A 25,174-nucleotide genomic window follows, 5' to 3' on the forward strand; every position below is an offset into this window, starting at 1 on the left:
CAATGAAATAAAATATGCTCAATCCGAAAGAAAGCTAGAAAAGGGAGGGTGAATAGGGGAAGGAATAAATGGATACATAGAAAAATAAATATCCAGATAAGCAAATTAAACCAATTATACTAATATATGTATACATATATATAGCATATGCGTATGGACTAGGAACTTCAGTTCAAAAGTCAGTGATTGTCAGACTTTATAAAAGAAATTCTGCCACACAGGAATTAAAAAAAAAGACTTCCTATATATGTAATACCATGGATAAATCTCAAAAGCATGCTAAGAGAAAGAAGCCAGACACAAAATGTTACATACTCTATTATTCCACTTATAGAATATACTAGAAAATACAAAACTATAGGGACAGAAACTAGATCCATGGTTGTCAGACACAATGGTAAGGGAGATGAAATATTTTCTTCCATACTCATCAGTCTTGAGTCAAAAGTTACCAGGTACATATATTCTTAAACAATTCATTTGTTGTTCTTACAGGCTGTGATGGCTAGGCCTGTGTGTTAACTTGACCAGGTAATGGTGCCTGGTTATTTGGTGACGCAAGCACTCAATTATTACTGTGAGGACATTTGCTGGTTGCATCTATGCCTGATTACATCTACAATCAACTGAGGACGTTCCCTTCAGCAATGAGAGATGTCTCATCCAATTAGCTGAAGGCCTTAAAAGGAGAAGTGATGATTTTAGCAGTCATAAGAGAACATTTTCATCTCTACTTCAGCCAGCCAGCTTATTCTAGAGAATTCATTGAAAACTTTCATTGAAATTCCTAGCTTTCAGCTTGCCCTGTGGAGTTTGGACTCATGGCTAGAATTTGGGGGTGGGGATGGGGGGCGGTGGAAGCACTGAGGCTCAGGGCCCAGCTGGCACATGGACAGCCCAGAGATTCAAGTCCCCTGGGCATACACCAACTCCAGCACCAGCTATAGGTTCAATAAAAGGAATAGAAGAGGCATGTGTAGAGAAGTCACATCTGAGTTCAACTCTGTCACACTTGGGAGCACAAATCCAAAGTAGAAACCACTGGCAAGGCACCAAACTCTGGAGCTATCTGCCATGACTGTAGAACCTGGGTGTCTCTGTAGTGCTCAGGAGTCCCATTATTTGGGGTAGTATCTACTTTGGCAGTCTATGAGATCCTGCTGAGACGTGCATAAACATTACCTCTCTGATGACCTCCCAATTCATTTTGAAGTCTCTTAGCCATATAAACTCATTTACCTTTACCATTTCCCCCTTTCATTCAAGGTCTTTTTCCAATTGCATCACCAGCCAGTGCTTGGTAGTAATCCCTAGGTGCCAGGGAGGCTCATTCCTGGGGGTCATTGGACAATGTCCTTTTTTTCCCCTTCCCCTCCCCCTCCCCCTCCCCAGCCCTGCTGTTTTTGCTATCTGTGTCCATTCACTGTGTGATCTTCTGTATCTATTTTTCTTTTTGTCTTCTCTTCTCATCTTTCTCCTCTAGGATTCAGAGGGATTCGATCCTGGGGACCTCTAATGTGGAGAGAGGTTCCCTGTCAATTGCACCACCCCAGCTCCTGGTCTCTGCTGCACTTCATCTTCACTCTCCCCTTCATCTCTCTTTTGCTGCATCACCATCTTGCTGCATGACTCACTTGCGGGCATTCGGCTTACCACTGGGCACTCACGCAGGCATTCGGCTCTCCATGCAGGCACTCGCATGGGCACTCAGCTTGCCATGTGGGCATTGGCTCACCATGCAGGCACCCTTTCACTTCTTTTCACCAGAAGGTCCCAGAGATCAAAGCCAAGTTTTCCCATATGGTAGGTGGACGCCTTATCACTTGAGCCACATCTGCTTCACTGGACAATGTCTTTTGAGGCACAAGAGTCTTTAAGTTTGAGGAGGTCCCATTTATCCATTTTTCTTTTGTTGCTTGTGCTTTAGGCATAAAGTCCAAGAAACCGTTGACTAACATAAACCCTGAAGATGCTTCCCTTCATTTTCTTCTAGGAGTTTTATAGTACTGGTTCTTTTATTTAGGTTTTAGATCCATTTTGAGGATAGTTTTTATATATAGTATGAGACAGGGGTCCTCTTTCACTCTTTGTATACAGATATCCAATTCTCCCAGCACCATTTGTTGAAAAGAATATTCTTTCCCAACTGAGTGTATCTGGCCGTCTTGTAAAAATATCAATTGGCCATACCATCAGAGGTTCTGATGGAAGGGAGAAGGAAGAATAGGTGTTAATATGGGGGCATTTTCAGGGCACTGGATTTGTTCTGCATGATATTGCAGTGATGGATACAGGTGATTGTATGTATTGTCATAACCTACAAAACTGTGTGGGACAGAGTGTGAGCTATAATGTAAACTGTAGTCCATGGTTAGCAGCAATGCTTCAAAAGGTGCTCATCAATTGTAACAAATGTACCACATTAAAGAAGGATGTTGTTAATGTGGTGTGAGTGGGAGGGAGTGAGGCATATGGAATCCCTTATATTTTTAAAGTAACATTTATGTAACCTAAAGCTTCTTTAAAAATAAAAATAATTAATTAAAAAAATCAATTGGCCATAGATGTGAATGTCTATTTCTAAACTCTTGGTTTGATTCTATTGGGCAATATATCTATCCTTGTGCTAGTACCAAGCTGTTTTTTACTATTGTAGGTTAGTAATATATTTTAAAATCAGGAAGATTGAGTCCTCCAATTTTGATCTTTTTATTTCAAGTTGTTTTTTGGCTATTTGGGGTCTCTTACCCTTCCAAATAAATTTAATTGGCTTTTCCATTTCTGAAAAGTAGTCTGTTGGAATTTTGATTGAGATTGCACTGAACCTACAAAACATTTTGGGTAGAATTAACATCTTAAAGATGTCAGGGTGGGTTGTACCACTGGGTAGAGACCCAAGTAGTGAGAATGGGGGTGGACCCAAATCCTGGGGAGGACTAATGCCATCAAATAGAGGGAACTGTATCTCTCAAGAGAAAGGGTGGCTCCCAGGGCATTAGGGCAGTTGAGCAAGTCAGGCCCTGATCAATGTTGCCAGTATCTCTGGACATGGCTCCTTGGGAAATGGAGATTGGCTGTCACTGTGGGCCCCAAGGGGAGGGGAAAATGGATGTTGAATGGATGGAACCAAGGAAATGTGGGGGCAAGAGAGGAGTTTTGCGAGAGTACACAAGAATGGATACAAAACATGTAATATTACACCAAAAACATATAGGGGACGACAGACTAATAATGTAAACCATAATGTAAAACATAGGCTAACTAAAAAATTTAGAAAACTGTATAGCCTAAAGTATGGACCACTATGTAAGCACAGATGTCACCTTGTTTGAAAGCTATTGTCTCGGAGTCTGTACATCAGTTTCAGTAAATATGATATGAATAAGTTAAAAGATTATCGCTGTGGAAGGGAAAAGGTTTTATGGCGGATGTGTGGGAGTACTGTATATTGTATATATGAATTACTGTGATCTAAGGCTCTTGTGAAGAGAAGCTCAATAATTAGGAAAAAAGAAAAGAAAAAGATAGGATGTAGAATTTTTCCAAATCAATACGTACTCTAGATCTAACCTTTAAACTCATCGCTATATTCCATTTTACTAGTAAGGGAACCTGACATTATATTGGGCTTCACTTTTCAGGAAGTTTTGGATCACAGAGTGGTTCAACAATGGCAGCAGAGGAATACTGGTATGGGATGTTATTGACAGGCGATATATGGTTGACAGGGAGTTATACAGGGCATGTGTCCAGGGTGCATGGAAATGTTTGGATATACTCATAGTGGAAACAATTAAAAACAACAGCTGGGGGGTACTGGGTTCCTGGCCGGGGGGGGGGGGGCTCTGTCATGGTCCCTAGGGGAGCAGCGGCAGTCCCCCAGGTGCAACGGTAAGGACCAGGAAGGAATGAGGGTCCAACAGTGAGCCCCTGATACTAATGACTATGCTTGTGAGCCTATACACCTGAAATAAGAACAAGGCCTAGAGCAGCACCGTGCCTAAGAGTTCCCTCCTGACAGCCTCCGTGTTACTCAAATGTGGCCAGTCTCGAAGCCAAACTCAGCATGTAAATGCAATGCCTTCCCCCCAGCGTGGGACGTGACACCCAGGGATGAGCCTCCCTGGCACCAAGGGATCACTACCAAGTATCAGCTGATGACGTAACTAGAAAATGACCTTAAATTAAAGGTTCAATGCGGACCAGCAGAATATCCCGGTCTACGTATAATAACAGGAGTTAAAAATGCTGTTTGACCTAATGTAAGTGGGAAATGGAAAAGACAAATGAGTTCATATGGCTATGAGTTTCTAAAAAAAGAGTCTGGAGGTTGTCAGAAGGATTGCCCTTATGCACACCTGAGCAGAGTCTCAGAGACAGATAAAGTAGATACAACCCCAGATATTGGTCCTTTTGAGGGCTAAAGAGACCCACAGGTTCTATGGTCATGGCAGATGGGGTTCACTGCCATGCCAGTTGGCCCTTCTATGGAGCTGGTGTTTCTGCGTGATGGAGCTGGACTCAGATGGGATCTCTTTTCACAAGCCTTTCATGCTACTTTACTGGAATTGTAGTTGGTGCTGGGGTTTAAGATATATCTAGGGGATTTGAATCTCTGGACTGACAATATGATAGCCAGGCCCTGACCTCAACAGACTTCAGCTCCTACACTCTGATTTATTGGACTTACTCCACCCAGCTAACATGGAGTTGAAGAATGTCAACCACCACACCATGGAGCCTAGAGTGCCTACAACTGAAAGCAGGAGGATTGCATCCAATATCCATGTGGAATCTAAATCCCCTCTTGACATAGATGTGGAATGGACACAACCAAGCCAAGATCCACAGGAAGGAGGAATACAGTAAGGATCAGAGTGGACTTAATGATATTCTATTCATGAACTATTGTGGTTAATAATTGAGAAAATGTGGCATTGATGTGGAAAAAGTGGCCATGGTGGCTGCTGGGTGCGGGGAATGGGAGGAAGAGAAGAGATGTGGAGGCATTCTCGGGACTTGGAGTTGTCCTGGGTGGTGCCCCAGGGACAATTGCCGGATGTTGTATGTCCTCCCATGGCCCACTGGATGGAGCATGGGAAAGTGTGGGCTATGGTATGGAACACGTGACATGGGGTGCAGCGATGCCCGGAGATGTACTCACCAGATGCAATGGATGTGACACGATGATGGGGGAGAGTGTTACTGTGGGGGGAGTGGTGGGGTGGGGGCGGTGGGGTTGAATGGGGACCTCATATTTTTTTAATGTAATATCTTTTTAAAAAATGAATAAATTGAGTAGAATTTGAAAAAAAAAAAGTACACAACTTCTCTAAATCCTCATTCTTCACATTAATCCAAGTCATTTTCTCTTGTCTTTTCCTTTTAACCTGAAGAACTCCCTTTAGAAATTCTAGTAAGGCAGAACTTGTTGACAAACTCTCAGTTCTGTTTATCATAGAATATTTTCAGCTCCCCCTCATTTTTGAAGGATAATCTTGCCATAGAAAGAATTTTTGGCTGGTAGTTTTTCTCTTTCAGTACCTTATAAAATAGCTTCCATGGTTTCTGATGAGAAATTAGCACTTAAGTCTTATTGGTTTGGTTTTTCTCCCTTCAGTTTTTCCAGTTTGTCTCATGTATTATGGAGCACCCATAGTTAGGTGCATAGATATTTTCGACCTCTTCCCATTCCCTTGTCTCAGATGAGAACCTATATGCAATCTCATTGCTCACTAGCTCACCTGAATTTTCAGCAGTCAAAGTAACTCCTAGTAATTACTATCCAGACTCATCTTACTTTTTTTTATCCTCTGTTGACTGAGAACTTCACTTTAACATCCAGAACTTAGATCCCACCAAAGTACTATCATCATACATTAAAAATTCTTTCCTTCTACACTTAGGTAAATAATTAAGATTTTTGCTGGGGAAGGGACAAAGTGTTTGATGGTGGATATGTGGGGGTACCCTATAGTGTATATGTGAATTACTGTGATCTAAAACTTTTGTGAATTCCAACATAATAATTAGAAAAAAAAAGAAAGGATGTAGACACTGAGGAAGAAATGAAAGAAACTGCTTTGCCACTGTACATACAGGGCAACACCTATTGCAGTGATGAAAGCCAAAACTTCAAAGCTTTTCCATTTTTTGATACCCCAATTTATTTTTACTTTATGTAATTTTTCTAAATTAGTATGTATTCTGTATCTAACCTTTAAACCCATCACTATATTCCATTTTGCTACTACTAATGGAATTTGGCAATATATTAGGCTTCATTTTTTTTTTAAGATTTATTTTTTATTTATTTCTCTCCCCCCCGCCCCACCGGTTGTCTGCTCTCTGTGTCCATTCACTGTATGTTCTTCTATCCTTATTAGTGGCACCAGGAATCTGTGTTTCTTTTTGATGCGTCATCTTGTTGTGTCAGCTCTCCGTGTGTGTGGCGCCATTCTTGGGCAGGCTGCAATTTCTTTCACGATGGGCGGCTCTCTTTACAGGGGGCACTCCTTGTGCATGGGGCTCCCCTATGCGGAGGACACCCCTGTGTGGCACAGCACTCCTTTCGCACAGCAGCCCTGCATGTGGGCCAGTTCCACATGCATCAAGGAGGCCTGGGATTTGAACCATGGACCTCCCACGTGGTAGGCGGACACCCTATCCATTGGGCCAAGTCTGCTTCCCAATTAGGCTTCATTTTTGAAGAAGTTTTGGACCACAGAGAGGTTCCACTATGGCAAGGGAGGAACACTGGTATGGGGTGTTACTGATGGGGGGCACATGGTTGGGAGGGAGTTCTCTAGGGCATGTATACAGGGTACATAAAAATGTTTGGATATTTTCGTCACAGTTTCAGTTAAAAACGACAACTGAGGGAGTGCTGAGTTCCTAGCCAGGGGAGCTCTAACACATTCCCCAATGGAACAGCAACAATCTCCCAAGTGCAATGGTAAAGACCAATAAAAAGGATGGTCCAACAATGAGCTCTTGATACTGATGACTATGCTTATGTGCCTGTGCACCTGAAATATAAACTAGGCCTAGAGCTGCAGGATGCCTAAGAGTTACCTGCTGAGAGCCTCCATGTTGCTCAAATGCGGCCACTCTCTAATCCAAACTCAGCTTGTAAATGCATTACCTTCCCCCCAGCATGGGACATGACTCCCAAGGATGAGCCTTCCTGGCACTGAGGGATTGTTACCAAGCACCAGCTGATGATGTAATTAAAAAAAGGCCTTGAATAAAAGGGTCAACACAGACCAGCAGAATATCACAGTCTACATGTAATACCATGTGTTAAAAACTGCTTTTTGACCTTGAAGAAAAGGGGGAAATGGCAAAGACAACTGGGTTTATATGACTAGGAGTCTTCAAAAAAGAGTTGGGAGGTCATCAGAGGGGTCATCCTTAAGCATGCCTCAGCAGGACTCCAGAGACAGCCAAAGAAGATACAACCCCAGGCACTGGTTCTCTTGAGTGCTTTGGAGACCCTCAGGTTTTATGATCATGGAAAATGGCTCTGGAGTTCAGTGCCATGTCAGTGGGCCCTACTTTGGAGTTTGTGTTACTGAGTGTGATGGAATTGGACTCAGATGTGACCGTTCTACACATGCCTCTTCTGACACTTTTACAGAACCTGTGCTTTGTGTTAGGGTTGGTGTATACTCAGGAGACCCAGATCTCTGGACTGTCCAGGTGACAGCCAGGCCCTGAGCCTCAGCAGACTTGCAACTCCTACCCTCTGGTTTATTGGACTTACCCTGGGCAGCTAACAGGGAGGTGAAGAAGGTCAACACCACACCAGGGAGCCAAGAGTGCCTACAACTGCAAGGAGGAGAACTGCATCCATCATCTATGTGAAATCTAAGTCCCCTCAATATAGAGGTGGAGTAGACATAACCACCCCAGGGTCCACAGGCTGGAGGAATAGAGTATGGATTAGAGTGGACTTACTGATATTCTACTATGGAACTATTGTGATTAGTAATGGAAGAAATTGTAGTATGGATGAGGAGAAAGTGGCCATGGTAGCTGCTGAAAGTAGGGAGGGGGAAGAAGAGATATGATGTGGGGGCATTTTCAGGTCTTGGAGTTGTCCTCAGTGGTACTGCAGGGAGAGATGCTAGACATTGTATGTCCCATCATGGTCCACTGTGTGGACTGAGGGAGAGTGTAAACTACAATGTAAACCATTATCCATGTGGTGCAGTGGTGCTCCAAAATGTATTGGCCAAATGCAATGAACGTGCCATGATGATGAAAGAGGTTGTTGATGTGGGAGGAGTGGGGTGGGGGAGTCGGGGGTATATGGGGACGTCTTATATTTTTTTAATGTAATATTTTTTTAAAAATAGAGAAAAAAAATAAATCCAATGAGGCCTACATTAGAATTGGTTTATAACCAAGCAGATGGGAAGAATATCATTCTGGTAATTAGGAGATATGGATTCTGGTCTTGGCTTTGCCACTAATTAGTTATATGTTCTTAGGGAAATCATTTCACCTCTCTGGGCCACAGTTCATTCATTTATATAAAGTACCTTTCCAATGCTAAGAACCTTATTTTTTTAGTAGGAAAACACGGGCTGACAGCCTTGAGATTTCATTTACGACAGAGGATCCAGGCCTAAAGAAAAATCACTATAAGTTTATAGCCTTCACTATATTTTGACACCACTCAACTCTACCCACAAAGCATTGCACATTGTAGAAAAATATGCAACAGACAGGAAGAAAACTTGGTCAAACTTCAATCTCATTCCTTAGCGTTTTCCAGCCACTAATATTCTCCCACAGATCAGATTTCTTACAACTTTTCTAGTTTAAGTTTAAGTGGTTTTCAACGATAATCTACTTGGAACTGCCTTCTCTAGACCCAATTTAATAGATACCTTTTGAACCACATGACCCTTGTTGTGTGTATGTATGCATGAATGTATATGTGCAGGTATGTTTCTCTCTTTTTCTCTCTCACAATGTAAACTCTGATAACCGGTTCGGGTCAGGTGCCGTTCAAGGAAAGTTATACATTGTTCCTTTTAATCCTTACAAATACCCTACAAGATAGGCATTATCTTTCATTTTTAAAATGAGATTACATGCTCAGAGAGATTAAGCAACTCTGAAGGTCATACAGCCATTAAGTGGTAATGCCTTGATTTTAACCCTTATCTATCTGACTCCGAATTCTTTTGAAACCTTTCCCCTATTAGATATTAAAAATTAATACTAAAGCAATATAGAATTTAACTTCTCTCTGATGATTCAAAACACAGTTTAGCATGGGATATGACACTTCTCTAACACAGGGGAGAAGGAAGTAAAGATGGATGGTGATATAAGTATGACTGAAAGGGAAAGAAACTAAAGAAGTTCATGTTTGATGACCTCTATTAAGCAGACAATGAGGAATGTGGAATATCAGGTAAGAAAATCTATCGTATTTTAATACCATATCTTTAAAAATAGTAACTCTGATTGGGTAAATAGCTCACATTTATTTCAATTACTGTGATCTCATCATATTCCATATTTAGGCAAATTCTATAAAAATGATTTCCCCCTAAATTTTCATTTAGTATCTACAGAAAAGTTAGACAATGGTAAAATCAAACACGATTTTTTAATCTATATTCACTCTCAACATTCTGTCTCAAAATGCTTGATCTTTCTTTTCACGAATGTTTTCCTCTGAACCACTTGTAAGTAAACTTCAGTCATGACATTTCTCTACATAATTTAGCATGTATCTTCTTAGTAAAGAGGTGTTTTCCTACATAATCACAGAAACTAACAAACCTAAGAAAGTGTACAAACTTCCATAGCATCAATTAATATATGGTCCATAGTCAATTTCCCCAATTGTCCTAAATAATATCCTTTTGGTTATGATCTAGCATCCGATAAAAGCTAACATGGTGGCTTTGGGTGTTATATCTCTTTAAATCTAGGGAAGACCTTTTATTTATTTTTTGCTTTTAATTTTTCTTTGTTTCCATACAGAAGTCTCACACTTACAATGTCTCGATTATTTTCTTAGTTAGATTCAGGTTAATTATTTGGTCAGAATACTATCTAAGTGATGTTATATACTTCTTATCACATCAAATCAGGAGGCATATAATGTGAAGTTACCCCACTATTGGTGATGCTAAGCTTGATCACTTGATTAAAGTGGTGCTTGCCAGATAGCTCTGTTCTAAAGACACATTTTCTCTTTTGTAATTATTAAGTAATCCCCAGGCTGATGCTTTTGAGATCACGTAAATATTCTGTTCCCAACAATCTTAAACTCAGTGGTTTTTAGCATTCATTGGTAACCCTTGCTGAATCAATTATTAGGCTGTGGCTGCAAAATGGTATTTTCTTATTGAATTGTATACTTAAAATGGCTGAATTTTATATGTAATTTGTCCCTCAATATAACTTTTTAAAAAATTTAATTCAATAATTTGCAGTCTATATTTGGTTCCTTTCATGTTAGCTTATGTTTTCTGCCAAGAAATGACTGAAAACTGAAACATTTTATAAATGAGGGAAGGTTTTCAAAGTCAGAGTGAGCTTAATAAAAGTATTCTGTTGAAAAAATATTTTAATGGTAGATATCAAATTCTATCATTTCTTCTACAATTGTTACCTGGCATGCTTCTGTAAAGGCTCTTCCCTGTATCTCTTTTTCTTTTTCTTTTTTTGGGGGGGGGAGTGGGGTGGGAAAGAGTATCACTCTGGACTCATGAGTTTTGTTATTTTTTCACTGTCATTTTTCATTTTGATGCTCAAACTGTCCTAATTTGGCCAGTGGAAGGCACTTGAAACAAGGTCTTATATCTTGATACGACCTCATTAGTTTTTTTTTTTTTTTTTTTCTCTATTTTTTTTTATTGATTTTGTAATAATTTGCAGAGGCGACCTCATTAGTTTTTGAACAATCCCTGCTTTGCTTTCTGATTCAAAAAGGCCCAAGTTCATCCTGTACCTTCCCTGCCTGAGACCCGGGATCAGGTATTTCTCCAAGCAGCCTTGGTTCCTTTTACAGGTAATGGTCTTTAGAAACCCATATCTGGGTGCTGGGTAAGCTCATTGATACTTGAGGTGTTTGTCACTGCTTCTAGGACCTTTTTGTGTACAAAACAAGGGAATAGGAATTCATGGTGATATTTGTAATTCAAATTTATAATACAAGCATAAAAGAAGGAAAGGAATGATAAGCTGTTTGTCTTTTAACAGTCAATATTTCAATAGAAACACTAGTTTTTATTATCATTAATATACTTACTCATTTGCTTTATGTTACAATATAAATAAAAGATTAGTAATATTGGTATTGTAATTCTGCAACTAAAAATAACCCTAAAAAGAAAGCTTAAAATTTCTTTGCAGTTCTTTTTATCTTTAGACTAGACATCCTAGTAAGGCTGGAATGTAAAGAGCACTATTTTCCAAAGTTATCTGAACTGCATGATTATGTTACACATTTGTTACACAGGGTTCTTTGGTTTCAATTTGTATGAAATTTCATGATTTGTCTTATTTCCCATCAGTTTTGGTTTAATTTTAATTTTTGATTATATAAAACATTTATATGGACTCCAAATCAAAACTACATAAAAGGTATACTTATTTTTAACCTTCTTATATTTTGTTTTACAAAAATAAGCAATTACAGTTCTTTAGATCTAATGTAAACATACCATGAGCTAATCAACATCCCCACAAATGAACTCTTTATTTATCAGTATGGTCATGTAGCACAAAACGAGATGCATAGCACATTTTCCAGTTGCAATATGTATAGCCTGATATACAAATAAACTCCCACCTGAATGCTGATCAATCCACTGCAAAGAATCCATATGTGCATTCAGAATTTTGCATATCTGTTGGAGCTAAAATTACAAGAATATTCAGATTCTGTTTATTCCGATTTGGTATAAAACAACAACAACAAAACAAAACACACTGAGATTTGGAAGTGACATTTCATTTCTTCTGGCTAAGAAATGGACTGAGAATATAACAAATATTAATGGATTTTTATGCAATTTCATATTTGTGATGTTCATTCCACTTCTATATTAGTCCAATTTAATTATTTTTTAACTTCCAGAAATTAGAGTCATACAATTCAGTAAAAATCTTACTACTATAGCACAAAATTAAGAACATCAAGAGCTATTTCACTAGACAAATATTAATGTAAACATTTTTAATAGTGCCTTTTGTTAATCAAATCAACAATTTTTGTCAAGAGTGTGGGGAAAAAATGTACATTCATAAACAACCAGTGGTAAAACAAATCGACTCAACCTTTCATTATGTAAAGTTTTACAATATATATAAAAAGTCTTTAAAATACTCACAGATTTTGACTCAGTGTATCCTACTTTTAGGAAACTAGCCAGAGGAAATAATCTAACCTAAACATAATGGGTAATTACAGTGTTATTTCATAATAGCCAAAAATTGGAAAACACTACTGCCATCAAAAAATTATTAAATATATAATGGTAATCTCTTTTGAATATTACAGAGCCATTAAAACTCATGTTTTCAAAGATTTTGGGAAAAGATTATGAAAAATATTAAATGAAGACAAGATACAAAATTCTATATAGGCCTATTCTCAATGCTGTTTAAAACAAAAGAAATATGTTTATCAGCACAGCAAAAATACTAGAAAAATAAACCAATATATTAGCAGGGTAGCAGTAATATATATGATTTAATTTTCCTTACTTATTTCCTTATTTTCCAAATTTTCTACATTGACTATGTATTAATTACCTTTATAATAAAAAAGTATTAAGCATTTAAATCATTTAGGATAATTTCTGAAAAATCTACTAAATTCTAGAATAGTACTAAAAATAGGAAATGAAAATATTAGTGCACTTAAAAGAAAAGTATGTACTGAAAATGACAAATTTAGTGTATTAATATAACAAATATAATTTATAGTAGAAATGAATGAATTTGTTTAAGAATATCTGACTGAATATCACAATGGCACAATACAGGCTTGCTTAATATAAGTATTTTAGATAAATATTAGGTAGTCCTTTCCATTGCCTGTCCACAAAAAAGAAAAGACATTCCATCACCATGAATACTAGTACAAACAGCTGTTATTTTTCTACCTTAGCATATGGCACATAGTTGTGAATCTTTTTTGATCTGGTTATAATAAATTATCTACAAGAATATTATTGTTCAGCAAATGTTCACTCTTCTTCCTGCCCAAACATTTATACTGTATGAACTTAGAGCGAGTTGAAGTTGATTACTCTGTACTTCTTTTGCCCTGCCACCAAGCATCAATGACCCTTTAATTCACTCATTGAAACATCCCAATTACCCCTGCCAGGAAAAACAAAACCAAAAAGACCATTTACTCCCCACTACTAAAAAAAATAAAACAATCCAGGGCTAAACAAAGAAAATGGATAAGGAAAGGATTATTAGTCTCCTTTTACTTAATATATTCAGAATACTTCTCTTACATTAATTCATCACAGAGATTAGACATGAGTTCTGCTTCATGTTTAAATCTGCATATACTAGCTATGCACTGGAATTCTAACAATAAAACAATTTCAAAATTTGGAATTACATAAAGGTTCGATGCGGATCAGCAGAATATCCCTGTCTACATATAATAACATGACTTCAAAATGCTGTTTGACCTAATGTAAGGGGGAAATGGAAAGGAGAAATGAGTTTATATGGCTACGAGTCTCTAAAAAAGAGTCTGGAGGTTGTCAGAAGGAATGCCCTTATGCACAACTGAGCAGAGTCTAAGAGACAGATAAAGTAGATACAACCCCAGGTATTGGTTCTTTTGAGGGACAGGGTCCACTGGATGGAATGGGGGAGAGTATGGGCCATGATGTGGACCATTGACCATGAGGTGCAGAGGTGCCCAGAGATGTACTTACCAAATGCGATGATGCGTCATGATGATGGGAATGAGTGTTGCTGGGGGGGAGTGGTGGGGTGGGGGTGGTGGGGTTGAATGGGTCCTTGTATATTTTTTTAATGTAATATTTTTTACAGAATCAATAATAAAAATAAATAAATTTTAAAAAAAAACAAAAACACACAAAAGGACATAAAAAAAAAAAAGAGACCCACGGGTTCTATGGTCATGGCAGATGGGGTTCACTGCCATGTCAGATGGCCCTTCTTTGGAGCTGGTGTTTCTGCACGATGGAACTGGACTCAGAGGGGATCTCTTTTCACAAGCCTTTCATGCTACTTTACTGGAATTGTAGTTGGTGCTGGGGTTTAAGATATATTTAGGGGATTTGAATCTCTGGACTGACAATATGATACCCAGGCGCTGAGCCTCAACAGACTTCAGCTCCTACACTCTGATTTATTGGACTTACCCCACTCAGCTAAGATCGAGTTGAAGAAGGTCAACCACCACACCATGGAGCCTAGAGTGTCTACAACTGAAAGCAGGAGGATTGCATCCAGTATCCATGTGGAATCTAAGCCCCCACTTGACATAGATGTGCAATGGATACAACCAATCCAACGTCCACAGAGAAAATGTGGCATTGGTGTGGGAAGGGTGGCCATGGTGGCTGCTGGGTGCGGGGAATGGGAGGAAGAGAGGAGATGGGGAGGCGTTTTCGGGACGTGGAGTTGTCCTGGGTGGTGTTTCACGGACAATTATGGGACATTGTGGATCCCCCCAGGGCCCACTGGATGGAGCGTGGGAGTGCGTGGGAGAGTGTGGGCTATGATGTGGACCGTTGACTATGGGGTGCAGTGATGCTCAGAGATGTGCTTGCCAGGTACAGTGGATGTGTCGTGATGGTGGGAGAGAGTGTTGCTGTGGGGGGAGTGGGGAGTGGGGGCGGTGGGGTTGAATGGGACCTCATATTTTTTGAATGTAATATTTTAAAAAAAATAAATAAATTTTTAAAAAAATTGGAATTACAATGGTGACCTAAGCTTTATTAAAAAGAAAACCTATATTCTGTCAATAGTAGCTTAGGTATTCCCAGACTAATTTATATTTGGCTTTGTTCAACTTTAGCTTCACCCCAAGTACAAAATGGCATAATTTTTATAACCAGAAGGGACTTAAGGATCATTAAGTTCACTCTTGTCATTTTTGTAAAAGAAGGAGCCAAGACCCAGAGACTAAGTGACAGACAAAATTTTCCAGTGGTTTCTCAACTATACCGTGCTGTCTCTTAATAAATAAAAAAGTTAGTAATATGTATGTAGATAAAGAACTGTCTGCAAATAATTGGACAAGGAGCTTAATAAAGAAGAATCACCTTTCACACTCACCTACCCAGATCATGGCCCCACTCCTAATTATAATCAACTGATAGAAGGAGGCAGCCCCTAAGAAATGAACGTTCAACCAGAAGCATTTGTTAAGGAAAACTGGCTACCGTAATAGGTGATTCCTCTTAAAATTACTGCCAGGGAGTGGGAGTAGAGAATAAAAGGGACTTCATTTAGCAGCTAAGACAATAAGGGAAAGGTAGAGGAAAAATGCTTTTTAACCAGATCATAGAAAAAAAGGAAAAAAAACAATCCTTTCTTACCACCAAATTAATTCACAACATTTCAACCTTTTAACTGGAGCCTTGGCTGTATTTTCCCATGATTTAATAATTTTACATTATGAGTTAAGTAGAATTCTGTGGGTCAGGCAGAAATATAATAACCATATTTAACAATCTTTCTAAGGAAAAATGTATTTTAGGTTTCAGTTGATTTATCAAACTTCTAAGACACAGCTGATTCATAAATTAAGGACTGCCTTGATATGCCTAACACATTCAAATGTATATATTCACATTTATATGATTATGTAGATAAACATGTAAAAGGAGGAATGAACTAGCTAACAATTAAGTGAACAGAAGAAATTAAGTGTAAGGACATATTTAATTTTGTGAAGAACTCGGAGAAAACCCTGAAAATTTTGGGAGTAAAGTGCCATTTTTACCTTCCCAGGAATAATGGAAAAAGAAAAAGAAAAAGAAAAAAACTCACAATCTTTTCTGTCCCTAAATATTTCCTGCTCTACTAAACTCACCCAAGAGTTTTGCATCTCTAGAGGCAACGAAGGAGCATTATAAAGGACAGGAGAAAGAGACTGGCTAAAGGAACCACAGAATGCTATTTGCTTGTTTTACTAAAATACACTGTCATTTTCATTACATACTATGCTTTTAAGTGCACTAACATTTTCATTTCCTGTTTTCAATTCCTCCTAGAATTTGAAAGATTTGTCAAAAAATGTTCTGAAAAATTGAAATGCTTAATATTTTTATTATAAAGATAATTAATACATAGTCAGTGTAGAAAATTTGGAAAATAGGGAAATCTGTAAAGAAAATTAAATCATATATAGTACCACTACCCTGATAATATATTGTTGTATTTTTCTAGTATTTTTGCCATGCTAGTAAACATACTTCTTTTGCTTAAAACAGCATTGAGAATGTGCCTAGAGGTTTTTTAATCTCTCATTTTTATTATCTTTTTTAAAAAAAGATACATAGATTAAACAAAATGTTACATTAAAAAATATAAGAGGTTCCCATTTACCCCACTCCCCACCACCCCCCACTCCTACCACATCAACGACTTCTTTCATTAGTGTGGTGTGCTCATTGCATTTAATGAGTACATTTTGGAGCATTGCTACACAGCATAAATTATAGTTGATGTTGTAGTTTACAGTCTCTCCCAGTCCATTCTGTGGGTTGTGGCAGGCTTTATAATGTTCTGCATCTGTCCCTGCAATATCATTCAGGACAACTCCAAGTCCCCAAAATGCCCCTATATCACACCTTTTCTTCTCTCTCCCTGCCCTCAGCAACTCCCATGGCTACTGTCTCCACATCAATGATATAATTTCTTCCATTGCTAGAGTCACAGTAATTCTATAGTAGAATACCAATAAGTCCACTCTAATCCATATTTTATTCCTCCATTCTAAGGACCCTGGGATGGCAATGTCCATATCGAGATGGGGCTTAGATCCCACATGGCTGATGGATGGAATTCTGCTTGTAGCTGTAGACTCTCTTGGTTCCTTGGTATGAGGGTTGACCATCCTCACCTCCCTGTTAGCTGACCTGGGTATATCCAATGAACCGGAAAGTAGGCGTTGAAACTCTGCTGAGGCTCACGGCCCAGCTGACACATAGACAGCCCAGAGATACAAGTCTCCTGAGCATACACCAACCCCAGCACCAACCATAGGTTCAATAAAAGTGACAGAAGAGGCATGTGTAGAAAGGGCACACCTGAGTCCAACTCCATCAGACTCAGGAGCACAAATTCCAAAGTGGGGCCCACTGGCAAGGCACTGAACTCCAGAGCCATCTGCCATGACATTAGAACCTGTGTGTCTCCATAGCCCTCAGGAGCACCAATACCTGGGGTTTTATTTAATTTGGCTGTCTCTAGGATCCTGCTGAGATGTAAGTAAGTGTGAACCTCTGATGACCTCCCAACTCACTTTGAAGTTTCTTAGCCATATAAACTCATTTGTCTTTACCATTTCCCCCTTTTAGTCAATGTCTTTTTCTAGTTGCATCACCAGCTGGTGCTTGGTAGTAATTCCTTAGTGCCAGGGAGTCTCATCCCCAAGAGGGCAAAGACCAGTGAAGAAGGATGGTCCAGTGATGGGTCCTTGTTTCTGATGACTATGCTTGTGAGCCTGTGTGCTGGAAATTTCAACTAGGCCTAGAAGTGCAGGGAGCCTAAGAGCTACCTCCTGAGAGCCTCCATGTTGCTCAGTTGCAACCACTCTCTAAGCCAAACTCAGCATGTAAATGCATTACCTTCCCCCCAGCTTACGTAACGTTTTGTATCCTAGCTTCATTTAATAAAATATTAAATTTCATACTAAATCTTAGTTGTCAAAATACATACAGCAGTAAAACCCACCAGGTCCATAGTGTCGGCAGGACTTCCAAATGTATTCAGGTGTTCAATAATGTCCTTGAGATCTTGGGCCATTCGTTTCAGTTGAACATTTATATTTTCTGATAATTTGTAACTAGAAAGGCAGGTAAAATAAAGGGATTAAAAATTAATGTGTTCTCTACCACGTACTGTTATTGACATACAAAGATGATACTGACAACTGGATTTTCCCCGAGTACCCTACCTTGTCGGTTCTCGTTCATGATTAATGCCATATTTTTATAGATGTAGCATCTATGACCTTATTATTACCATATTCTGAAAAGAATTCATTAGGTGAAGGCTTTTATCCATCTTGCTATTTTCACTGTCAACTATGTACCTTCTGATTAATATTCCAGGGAACTCTTAAGCAAAGAAACTCTTTCAGTGTCAAAATAAACCCAGAAGACATTTAGATATACAAGAGAAGTTATCTAGACTTTAGCAGTAATTAATAAGTGCTATCATCATGTGCAATAAGGGATATGATCTTGCCTACTAAGTCTTGCAACTAAAACCATATATATATATATATACACACACACACACACTTCATTAGCCAACAAAAGATGTTCTAAGAAAAGAGTTTCATAAAAAGCAAAGTAAATTGATAGCAGCTAAATTTATAACAAATCAGTTAGTGTTCTAAGAGTCTCTGGATTTCCACTCAAACACACACACACACACACACATTAAACTTAATTTTCAATATATTTATAAGAACTAAAGTGACTGAAGGCTTTTTTGACCTTAATATCTATAAAGGTTACAGGATTCAATTAGATTTATTAACAATTTACTACCTTTTTATCCCAAATTATTTACTTCCTTTTCTCACCCAAATCATTTGCCTAAATTCTTGAAGATTCTGGTAAAGATTCCATCACCTCGAAAATTTGACTATAAAAGAGCAAATGGAAAGGAACTAATGTTTCAAAGATGCCTTCAAACTACAGTTAGGATCTTATTGCCAAAAGTGGAACCCTATTTGTTTCAGAAAATAGACAGAATGCAGAGAAAGAAACTATAAGAAAAGAAAGATTCACAGAACCAGAAAACAGAACTGGGATTAATAGATAAGCCATACTTTTATACATTTAATGCCCCTACAAAATAGTTAACTCGCAAGCCTGTTTAAAATAAGGTCAAGCTTAACCCACTAATAAACCATTGATAAAAGAGAGTCGGATTTAGTCTCAGTATAGTTTATGTAGTATATTCATACAATGCTTTATAATTTGGCCTGATTAACAAATCTCAATTACGGAGAAAGGTTTAAATGAGGGAGCACTGGCAGTGTATTTACTGAAGGTAAAACTTTGAATAATACATAAATAAAACACATGTAGCTCAAGACATTGCCAAAATCATTTTGTTTTTGAAAGCTAAGCAGTTTGCCCCCGAGATTAACAAATTGTCCTTAAAATAGCAAATGACTTATCATTAACGCAATGGAATGAATATTAGGTCTAGAAGAGTCAATATAAATAGATCATAAATATCCCATGCACATAAAATTTGCATTTCTAATTTAAGAATAAACTGTGGTGGCCATGTATAAGCTTGGCAGTAATAACATTGTATAAAATACTACAAAACAAAATTGTCAGAATGATCACTTAATTTTTAATCTTCCAGAAACGATAAACAGAAAGTACTCAAACAAGTTGATAAATGTCAAACTGTAAGATTTTGTCCTTTTCTACCAGTTTTTCTTCCCTGCTTACCAATCAAGTTTTCCCCTCATTTTGGAATGCTGTCAGGGTAGCTAGGTTGTGCCCCATTAATTATCTTCATTCAGTTACTTACGTTCTCTCACGTTCCTTGTTTGCATGCTGCAGATAGATGGACCCACTCTGGCCCTTCACAGACTCCTCTAATGGGATCGATGGATCTATTAGTTTCTTTTGCTGTGACAGGATAAAATCCAATTCTTGCTCCAACCTAAATAAATTAATTCAACAGAAGAAATGCCCTAAGGAAGAATTTGGAGTGACGAAATAAATATCAAACTACAGGAAGGAAGAATAACTAGATAGAGAGATAGATCTTTAATCATTTGATCTAGTAACTAAGACTTTCTACCTTTTCTGATCCAATTTCACTTTTTCCACCTCTCCATGTAAAGTAGTAAATCTATAAAGAAAAATAAGAGTACAGTACTGCAAATATTTGAATTTATATTGTAATTTAAAGCAACAAAAATTTTCTAAAATATACTTCAAATACAAAAGATTTCCTAAATCAGGGTACTAATTATCAAAGGAAATATGTTTTAAGTTAATTTCCAGTACTGGAATGGAAAAATAAAAACAGGTCTCTATGCTTCTGTCCATCTGAGAATATGTCTACAATGCAGGAAGATTAATAATAATAAGAATATTTTCTTACCTGTTCACCATTTTCAATCAATGTCCTGTCACAAGCATTGACCTGGGTGGCCTGGTGAAGAAAGTGTTTCTCTTGATCCTCTAGCTCAAGACTCCTCTTGTTTATCAGACCCTCCAGCTTATCATATGTCATTACAGGAGTTGTTATCCAACTATAAAAAGAAAAGGATGCAGAGGTCTGTGTATAGTATGATCTCATTTTTATTTAAAAACCAAGAACCCAGGAGGACTTTGAAAAGAAAATGGCACATGAGGACTCAGACCTGCTCTCCAGCAAAACAACCATAACTGGTGAAAGTTATTTAAAAAAAAATAGCAACAAACATTCAGAGTCTTTAGACATTATCCTAATGGAATACACTAAATGAAGAAACATAATTTCAAGAAAATTTATTAAATCTAGATAAGAACAGAGTCTGTGCCACCACCCACTGTCTTCCCTGTTCACCTAGCCCTCCCTTAGCTCGGCATGATGGATGCTCCAATATGGGCAGTGTGTGACAAGTAAAAAGGAATCCCTCTCCTCCCAGCCACCAGTCAAGTGCTTGGGTATCTCTATAGGAAGAGGAGGGCACCTGCATTTCTCATCTGTCTCATGTCATATTGCAAAAAACATCCAATATGTGATGGAAAACCTTAATCTCTATACCCAAGAATCTCAGTGAACTCCAAATAGAATAAACACAAAGGGATCCACACCCAGATACATCAAAGTAAAAATAATGACAAATACAAAGAAAGCAACATGTCTTGAAAGCAACATGTCTTGAAAGCTACACATGAAAAATGACACATCACATACAAGGGAACCCCAATAAAATAATTGGCTGACTTCTCATCAGAAACCATATAAGTCAGAAGATAGTAGAATGACATTCAAAGTTTCAAAAGATAAAGGTGGTCAATCAAGAATCTCATATCCAGTGAAAGTCTTTCAAAAATGAAGGCAAAATAAAGACATTCCTAGATAAAAGATAATATGCTTTGCTGTTAGCAAGTCTATCTCATAGGAAATACTAAAGGGAGTTCTTCAGCCTGGAAGCAAGTGACACTAGACAGTAATCTGAATCCACGTGAACAAAACAGCATAAATTATCATTACATAAAGAATAGTATGAATGCATATATTCTCCCTTCTCTTACTTGACTAAAAAAGAAGCATCAAAAGACTCTGAAAGAAAGAAAGAAGAAGGCAGACTGACTAGAGAACTCGGGACTTGAGGAACTACACAGTGGTGCATTTTCTGGGTACCTTTATTGCCTCCAATATGTCCCAGAGAGGGCTCTGCAGACAGATCTAACGTGGAACCACAAACAAGAACAAAAATATCTCCAAGAAAAGACTATTCTCCCTAATCAGAAGGACTAGGAAAGGGGTGACTTAAATATGAAAAAATATTTTTGACAATATCCACTCTAATCTAGCCAAACACCAACAGAAAAATGACACACTTCCTCTCACACTATGGTTTCAGGAGGATCTAGTGGGAGTGGCTCTTCCATCCCATCTCCAGCCAAGTGGGTGGTACACTCCAATTCTTCTGCCAAGTGGGACTGTTGGCACCAAGCAGTGTGCTAATCTTCTATCTCCTATCTAGTGGGAGCAGGTTGGTGCTCCAATTCTTGTACCTGATGGTGTCAGCAAACCAAACATAAAGGTGATCTTCCATTCCCTGCTAGGCAGAAGCAGAAGTGATCCATTCCCATCCAGGTAGTATCCAGGAGATCGAGTGGGCAACTGATCATCTATCCCTTGCTGGGTGGAACAAGGCAATACTCTGATACCCCTACTGAGGCAGTGTCAGCGAGGCTGAGTAAGGAGTGATCTTCAGTTCCCCACCTGGCAGAGACAGGCAGCATTCCTATTCCCCCACTAGGGTAGTGTCAGTGGGTTCCAGCAACAAAGTGATTCCAAAGCCCCACCTACCAGTAATGAGATTTAATGGGGCAGTGAATCAGGGCTAATCACCATTAGGCTTCAAACCCTCATCTCCAGTGTTACTAAGGCCCTGAGGAGAGCTGACCCTCTATCCCCATGTGGCATTATTGAGACTGATCAAGGCAAGCTGGGGCTAGTAAGGGATCCTCTTCTGCATCAAGTTTCAGCAAGGCCCATTAGGGAGCTTAACCTCCACACCCTCTGGCAAAAACAAAGACTGAATGAGTTGAACTCAGCAAAGTAGATGTAGTTAAAACTTTTGTCCTCCTCCTCTCCTGAACCAAGTGCAAATGGGACCCGGTGGAGAGCTAAGTTTCAGTACTCACCCATTATCAACAGAGGCTGAACGATGTGGTATGAAGTAGAGTAGCTAACATCTCACTTCCTCCCTACCCCAGTTTCAGTGGGGCACAGTAGGGAGCTGAGTATCTGCCTCTGCCCTGCTGCAACTAAGCAATATGAGTTAGTTCAGTACTTACCCTTTCATTGGGGCCCAGGTGGTAGGTGATCTTACACCCCCACCTAGAGGAAATGAAGTGGTGTACCTCAGTGCCCAACACTCATGAGGAAAGAGTCAGCAGGGCTGAGGGGGGAGCTCAACTTCCACTCTACCCATCTGCAATGAGAGAGTGTGAGTCAATGCTCCACTTTTGCTGCGATGATGTGGGCAGTGTCTAGTCAGAAGATGAACAATCAAACCACCCGACCCTTATGCTACACCTTAGCAGGGACTACCTCTGGGGAAAAAAAGATTTAAATTTCATCCATACTCTCTGAATGTAACATAAAAATGCACAAGATACAACGGAAAATTACCCATTATAATAAAAGCCAGGAAAATCACAACTTAAAAGAGAAATACAATCACCAGATTGTATTTTGTGGTTTCAGATGCTGGAATTATTTTTTAAAGGATTTTAGCCATCAGAAAAATGCTTCAACAAGCAATTATGAATATTCTTAAAACAAATGAAAAATTGGGAGTCTCAGCAAAGAAATAGAAGTCATAAGAAAGAATTAAATAAAAATTACAGAACTGAAAAATATAACCAAAGTAAAAACCTCACTTGAAGGATTCAATACTAGAGTGGTGATGACAGAGGGCTGACTCAGTGAACATGAGGACAGATCAATAGAATTTACAAAACAACACAGAGAAATAGGCAGAAAAAAAATGAAAGGAGTACCAAGGATTTGGAGGACAATACACAGAGAGCCAACATTCTTATCATCAGAGACCCCAAAGGAGAGGAGAATGGGACTAAAAGCGTATTTGAAAAATAAAGGTTGGAAATGTCCCAAATCTGGCAAAAGAAATATACTCAAAGATTCAAGAAGCTGAGCAAATCCAAAAGAGAACTAAAAGAAATCCATGCTAACATACATCATAATTAAACTTCTGAAAACTAAACACAAAGAAAAAATCTTGAAAGCTGCCTACAAGAAATGTTATATTACTTAAAATGGGACACCAACTGGAATGACAGATTTGTCATATGAAACTCCGAAGACTAGAGGGAAGAGACATAATATTTTTCAACTATTGAAAGAAAAATACTGTCAACTGTGACTTAGGTATCAGGTTAAAATGTCCTTCAGAAATGAAGCGAAAATGAAGACATTTCATACAAAATAAAATAAAGAGCATATATTGCTAGCAAACCTACCCTTGAAGATTAGCTAAGCAGAAAAAAACAGAAGGAGACTTGGAACTTCACAAATAGAAGAAATGGGTAATAACAAGAATAAATATAATAGATTATCCTATTTCTCATGAGTTTCTTAAATCATATTTGATGGTTAAAGTAAAATTTAGAATGCTATCTATGTTCAATGTACAAACAGGAAATACTTGAGACAATTATACTTAAAAGGTAAGGAGAGTAAAGGGAACGAAATGGAAGTAAGATTTCTATACTTCACACAAAGTGGTAAAACAATGATATGACTAGATTGTTATAAGTTACATTTAATATTATAAAACTTAGAATAAGCAGTAAGAAAACTATACAAAGCTATATAGCCCAAAATGCTTTAAGTAGAAAAAGATGGAACCCTAAAAAGTGTTCAAACAATCCACAGAGAGGAAAGTAAGAAAAGAGAACCAGAAAAATGAGAAAAGAGGCAACAACAACAACAAAACAAATAATAAAATGGCAGGCTTAAGCAATAAGAAATCGATAATTACTTTAAATATAAATGGGCCAATTAAATGACAGAGATTGCCAGTATGGATTAAATGCATGATCCAACAATATGGTGTCTACAAGGAGCTCTCTCCAAATACAAGGACACATAGGTTGAAAATAAAACTGCAGAAATAGTTACGCCATGCAACATTAATGTTATAAAAGAAATGGCTATATTAATATCAGATAAAGTACACTTCAGAGCAAAGAAAACTATCAGAGAAAAAGAGAAATATTACATAATGATAAAGGAATGAAGGCAACATGAAATCTAACCATCCTAAATGTGTAAGCAACAAATAGAGCCTCCAGATATATGAAGCAAAAACTCATAGAGCAGAAGGGAAAAATCCAAATTATAGTTAAAAGATTTCAACAAGTCACTCTCCATAACATAGAACTACTACATAGAAAAGCAGCAAAAAGAGAGAATCTAAAACCACAATGAAGCAAGAGAACCCAATTGAAATATATATATATATATAACACAGTCCACCAAAAAAGAGAAAACATAATTTTCTAGTACCCATGAGAATATTCACCAAGACAGATCATACCCTGAATCATAAAACAAACTTGAACAAATTCGAAAGAATTGAAATTATATAGAGTATGTTCTCTGACCATGATGGAATAAAACTAGATATCAATAACACAAAGAAATCAAGAAAATTTGTAAACATGTGTAAAATAAACAG

The 25,174-nt window shown here is 38.0% G+C and overlaps 1 protein-coding gene across 3 annotated transcripts in view; it reads right to left on the reverse strand.

Moving 5' to 3' along the window:
- NUP62CL (nucleoporin 62 C-terminal like) overlaps positions 1–25,174 on the reverse strand; it is a 110,806-nt gene that overhangs the window by 16,483 nt on the left and 69,149 nt on the right. For 2 of the 3 annotated variants that reach the window (XM_071213036.1, XM_071213037.1), the window contains 5 exons: positions 20,350–20,500; positions 20,044–20,094; positions 19,768–19,902; positions 17,938–18,049; positions 11,825–11,891 (listed from right to left, as the gene is read on the reverse strand). In XM_071213036.1, coding sequence (XP_071069137.1) covers positions 11,825–11,891; positions 17,938–18,049; positions 19,768–19,902; positions 20,044–20,094; positions 20,350–20,360 — 376 coding nt within the window. In that variant the 5' untranslated portion in view covers positions 20,361–20,500. Of the gene's footprint in view, positions 1–11,824; positions 11,892–17,937; positions 18,050–19,767; positions 19,903–20,043; positions 20,095–20,341; positions 20,501–25,174 lie in introns of all 3 variants that reach the window. The other variant, XM_071213035.1, reaches the window with a different exon arrangement.

The sequence above is a fragment of the Dasypus novemcinctus genome, chromosome X (assembly GCF_030445035.2).
Source record: "Dasypus novemcinctus isolate mDasNov1 chromosome X, mDasNov1.1.hap2, whole genome shotgun sequence".
NCBI classification, from domain to species: domain Eukaryota; kingdom Metazoa; phylum Chordata; class Mammalia; order Cingulata; family Dasypodidae; genus Dasypus; species Dasypus novemcinctus.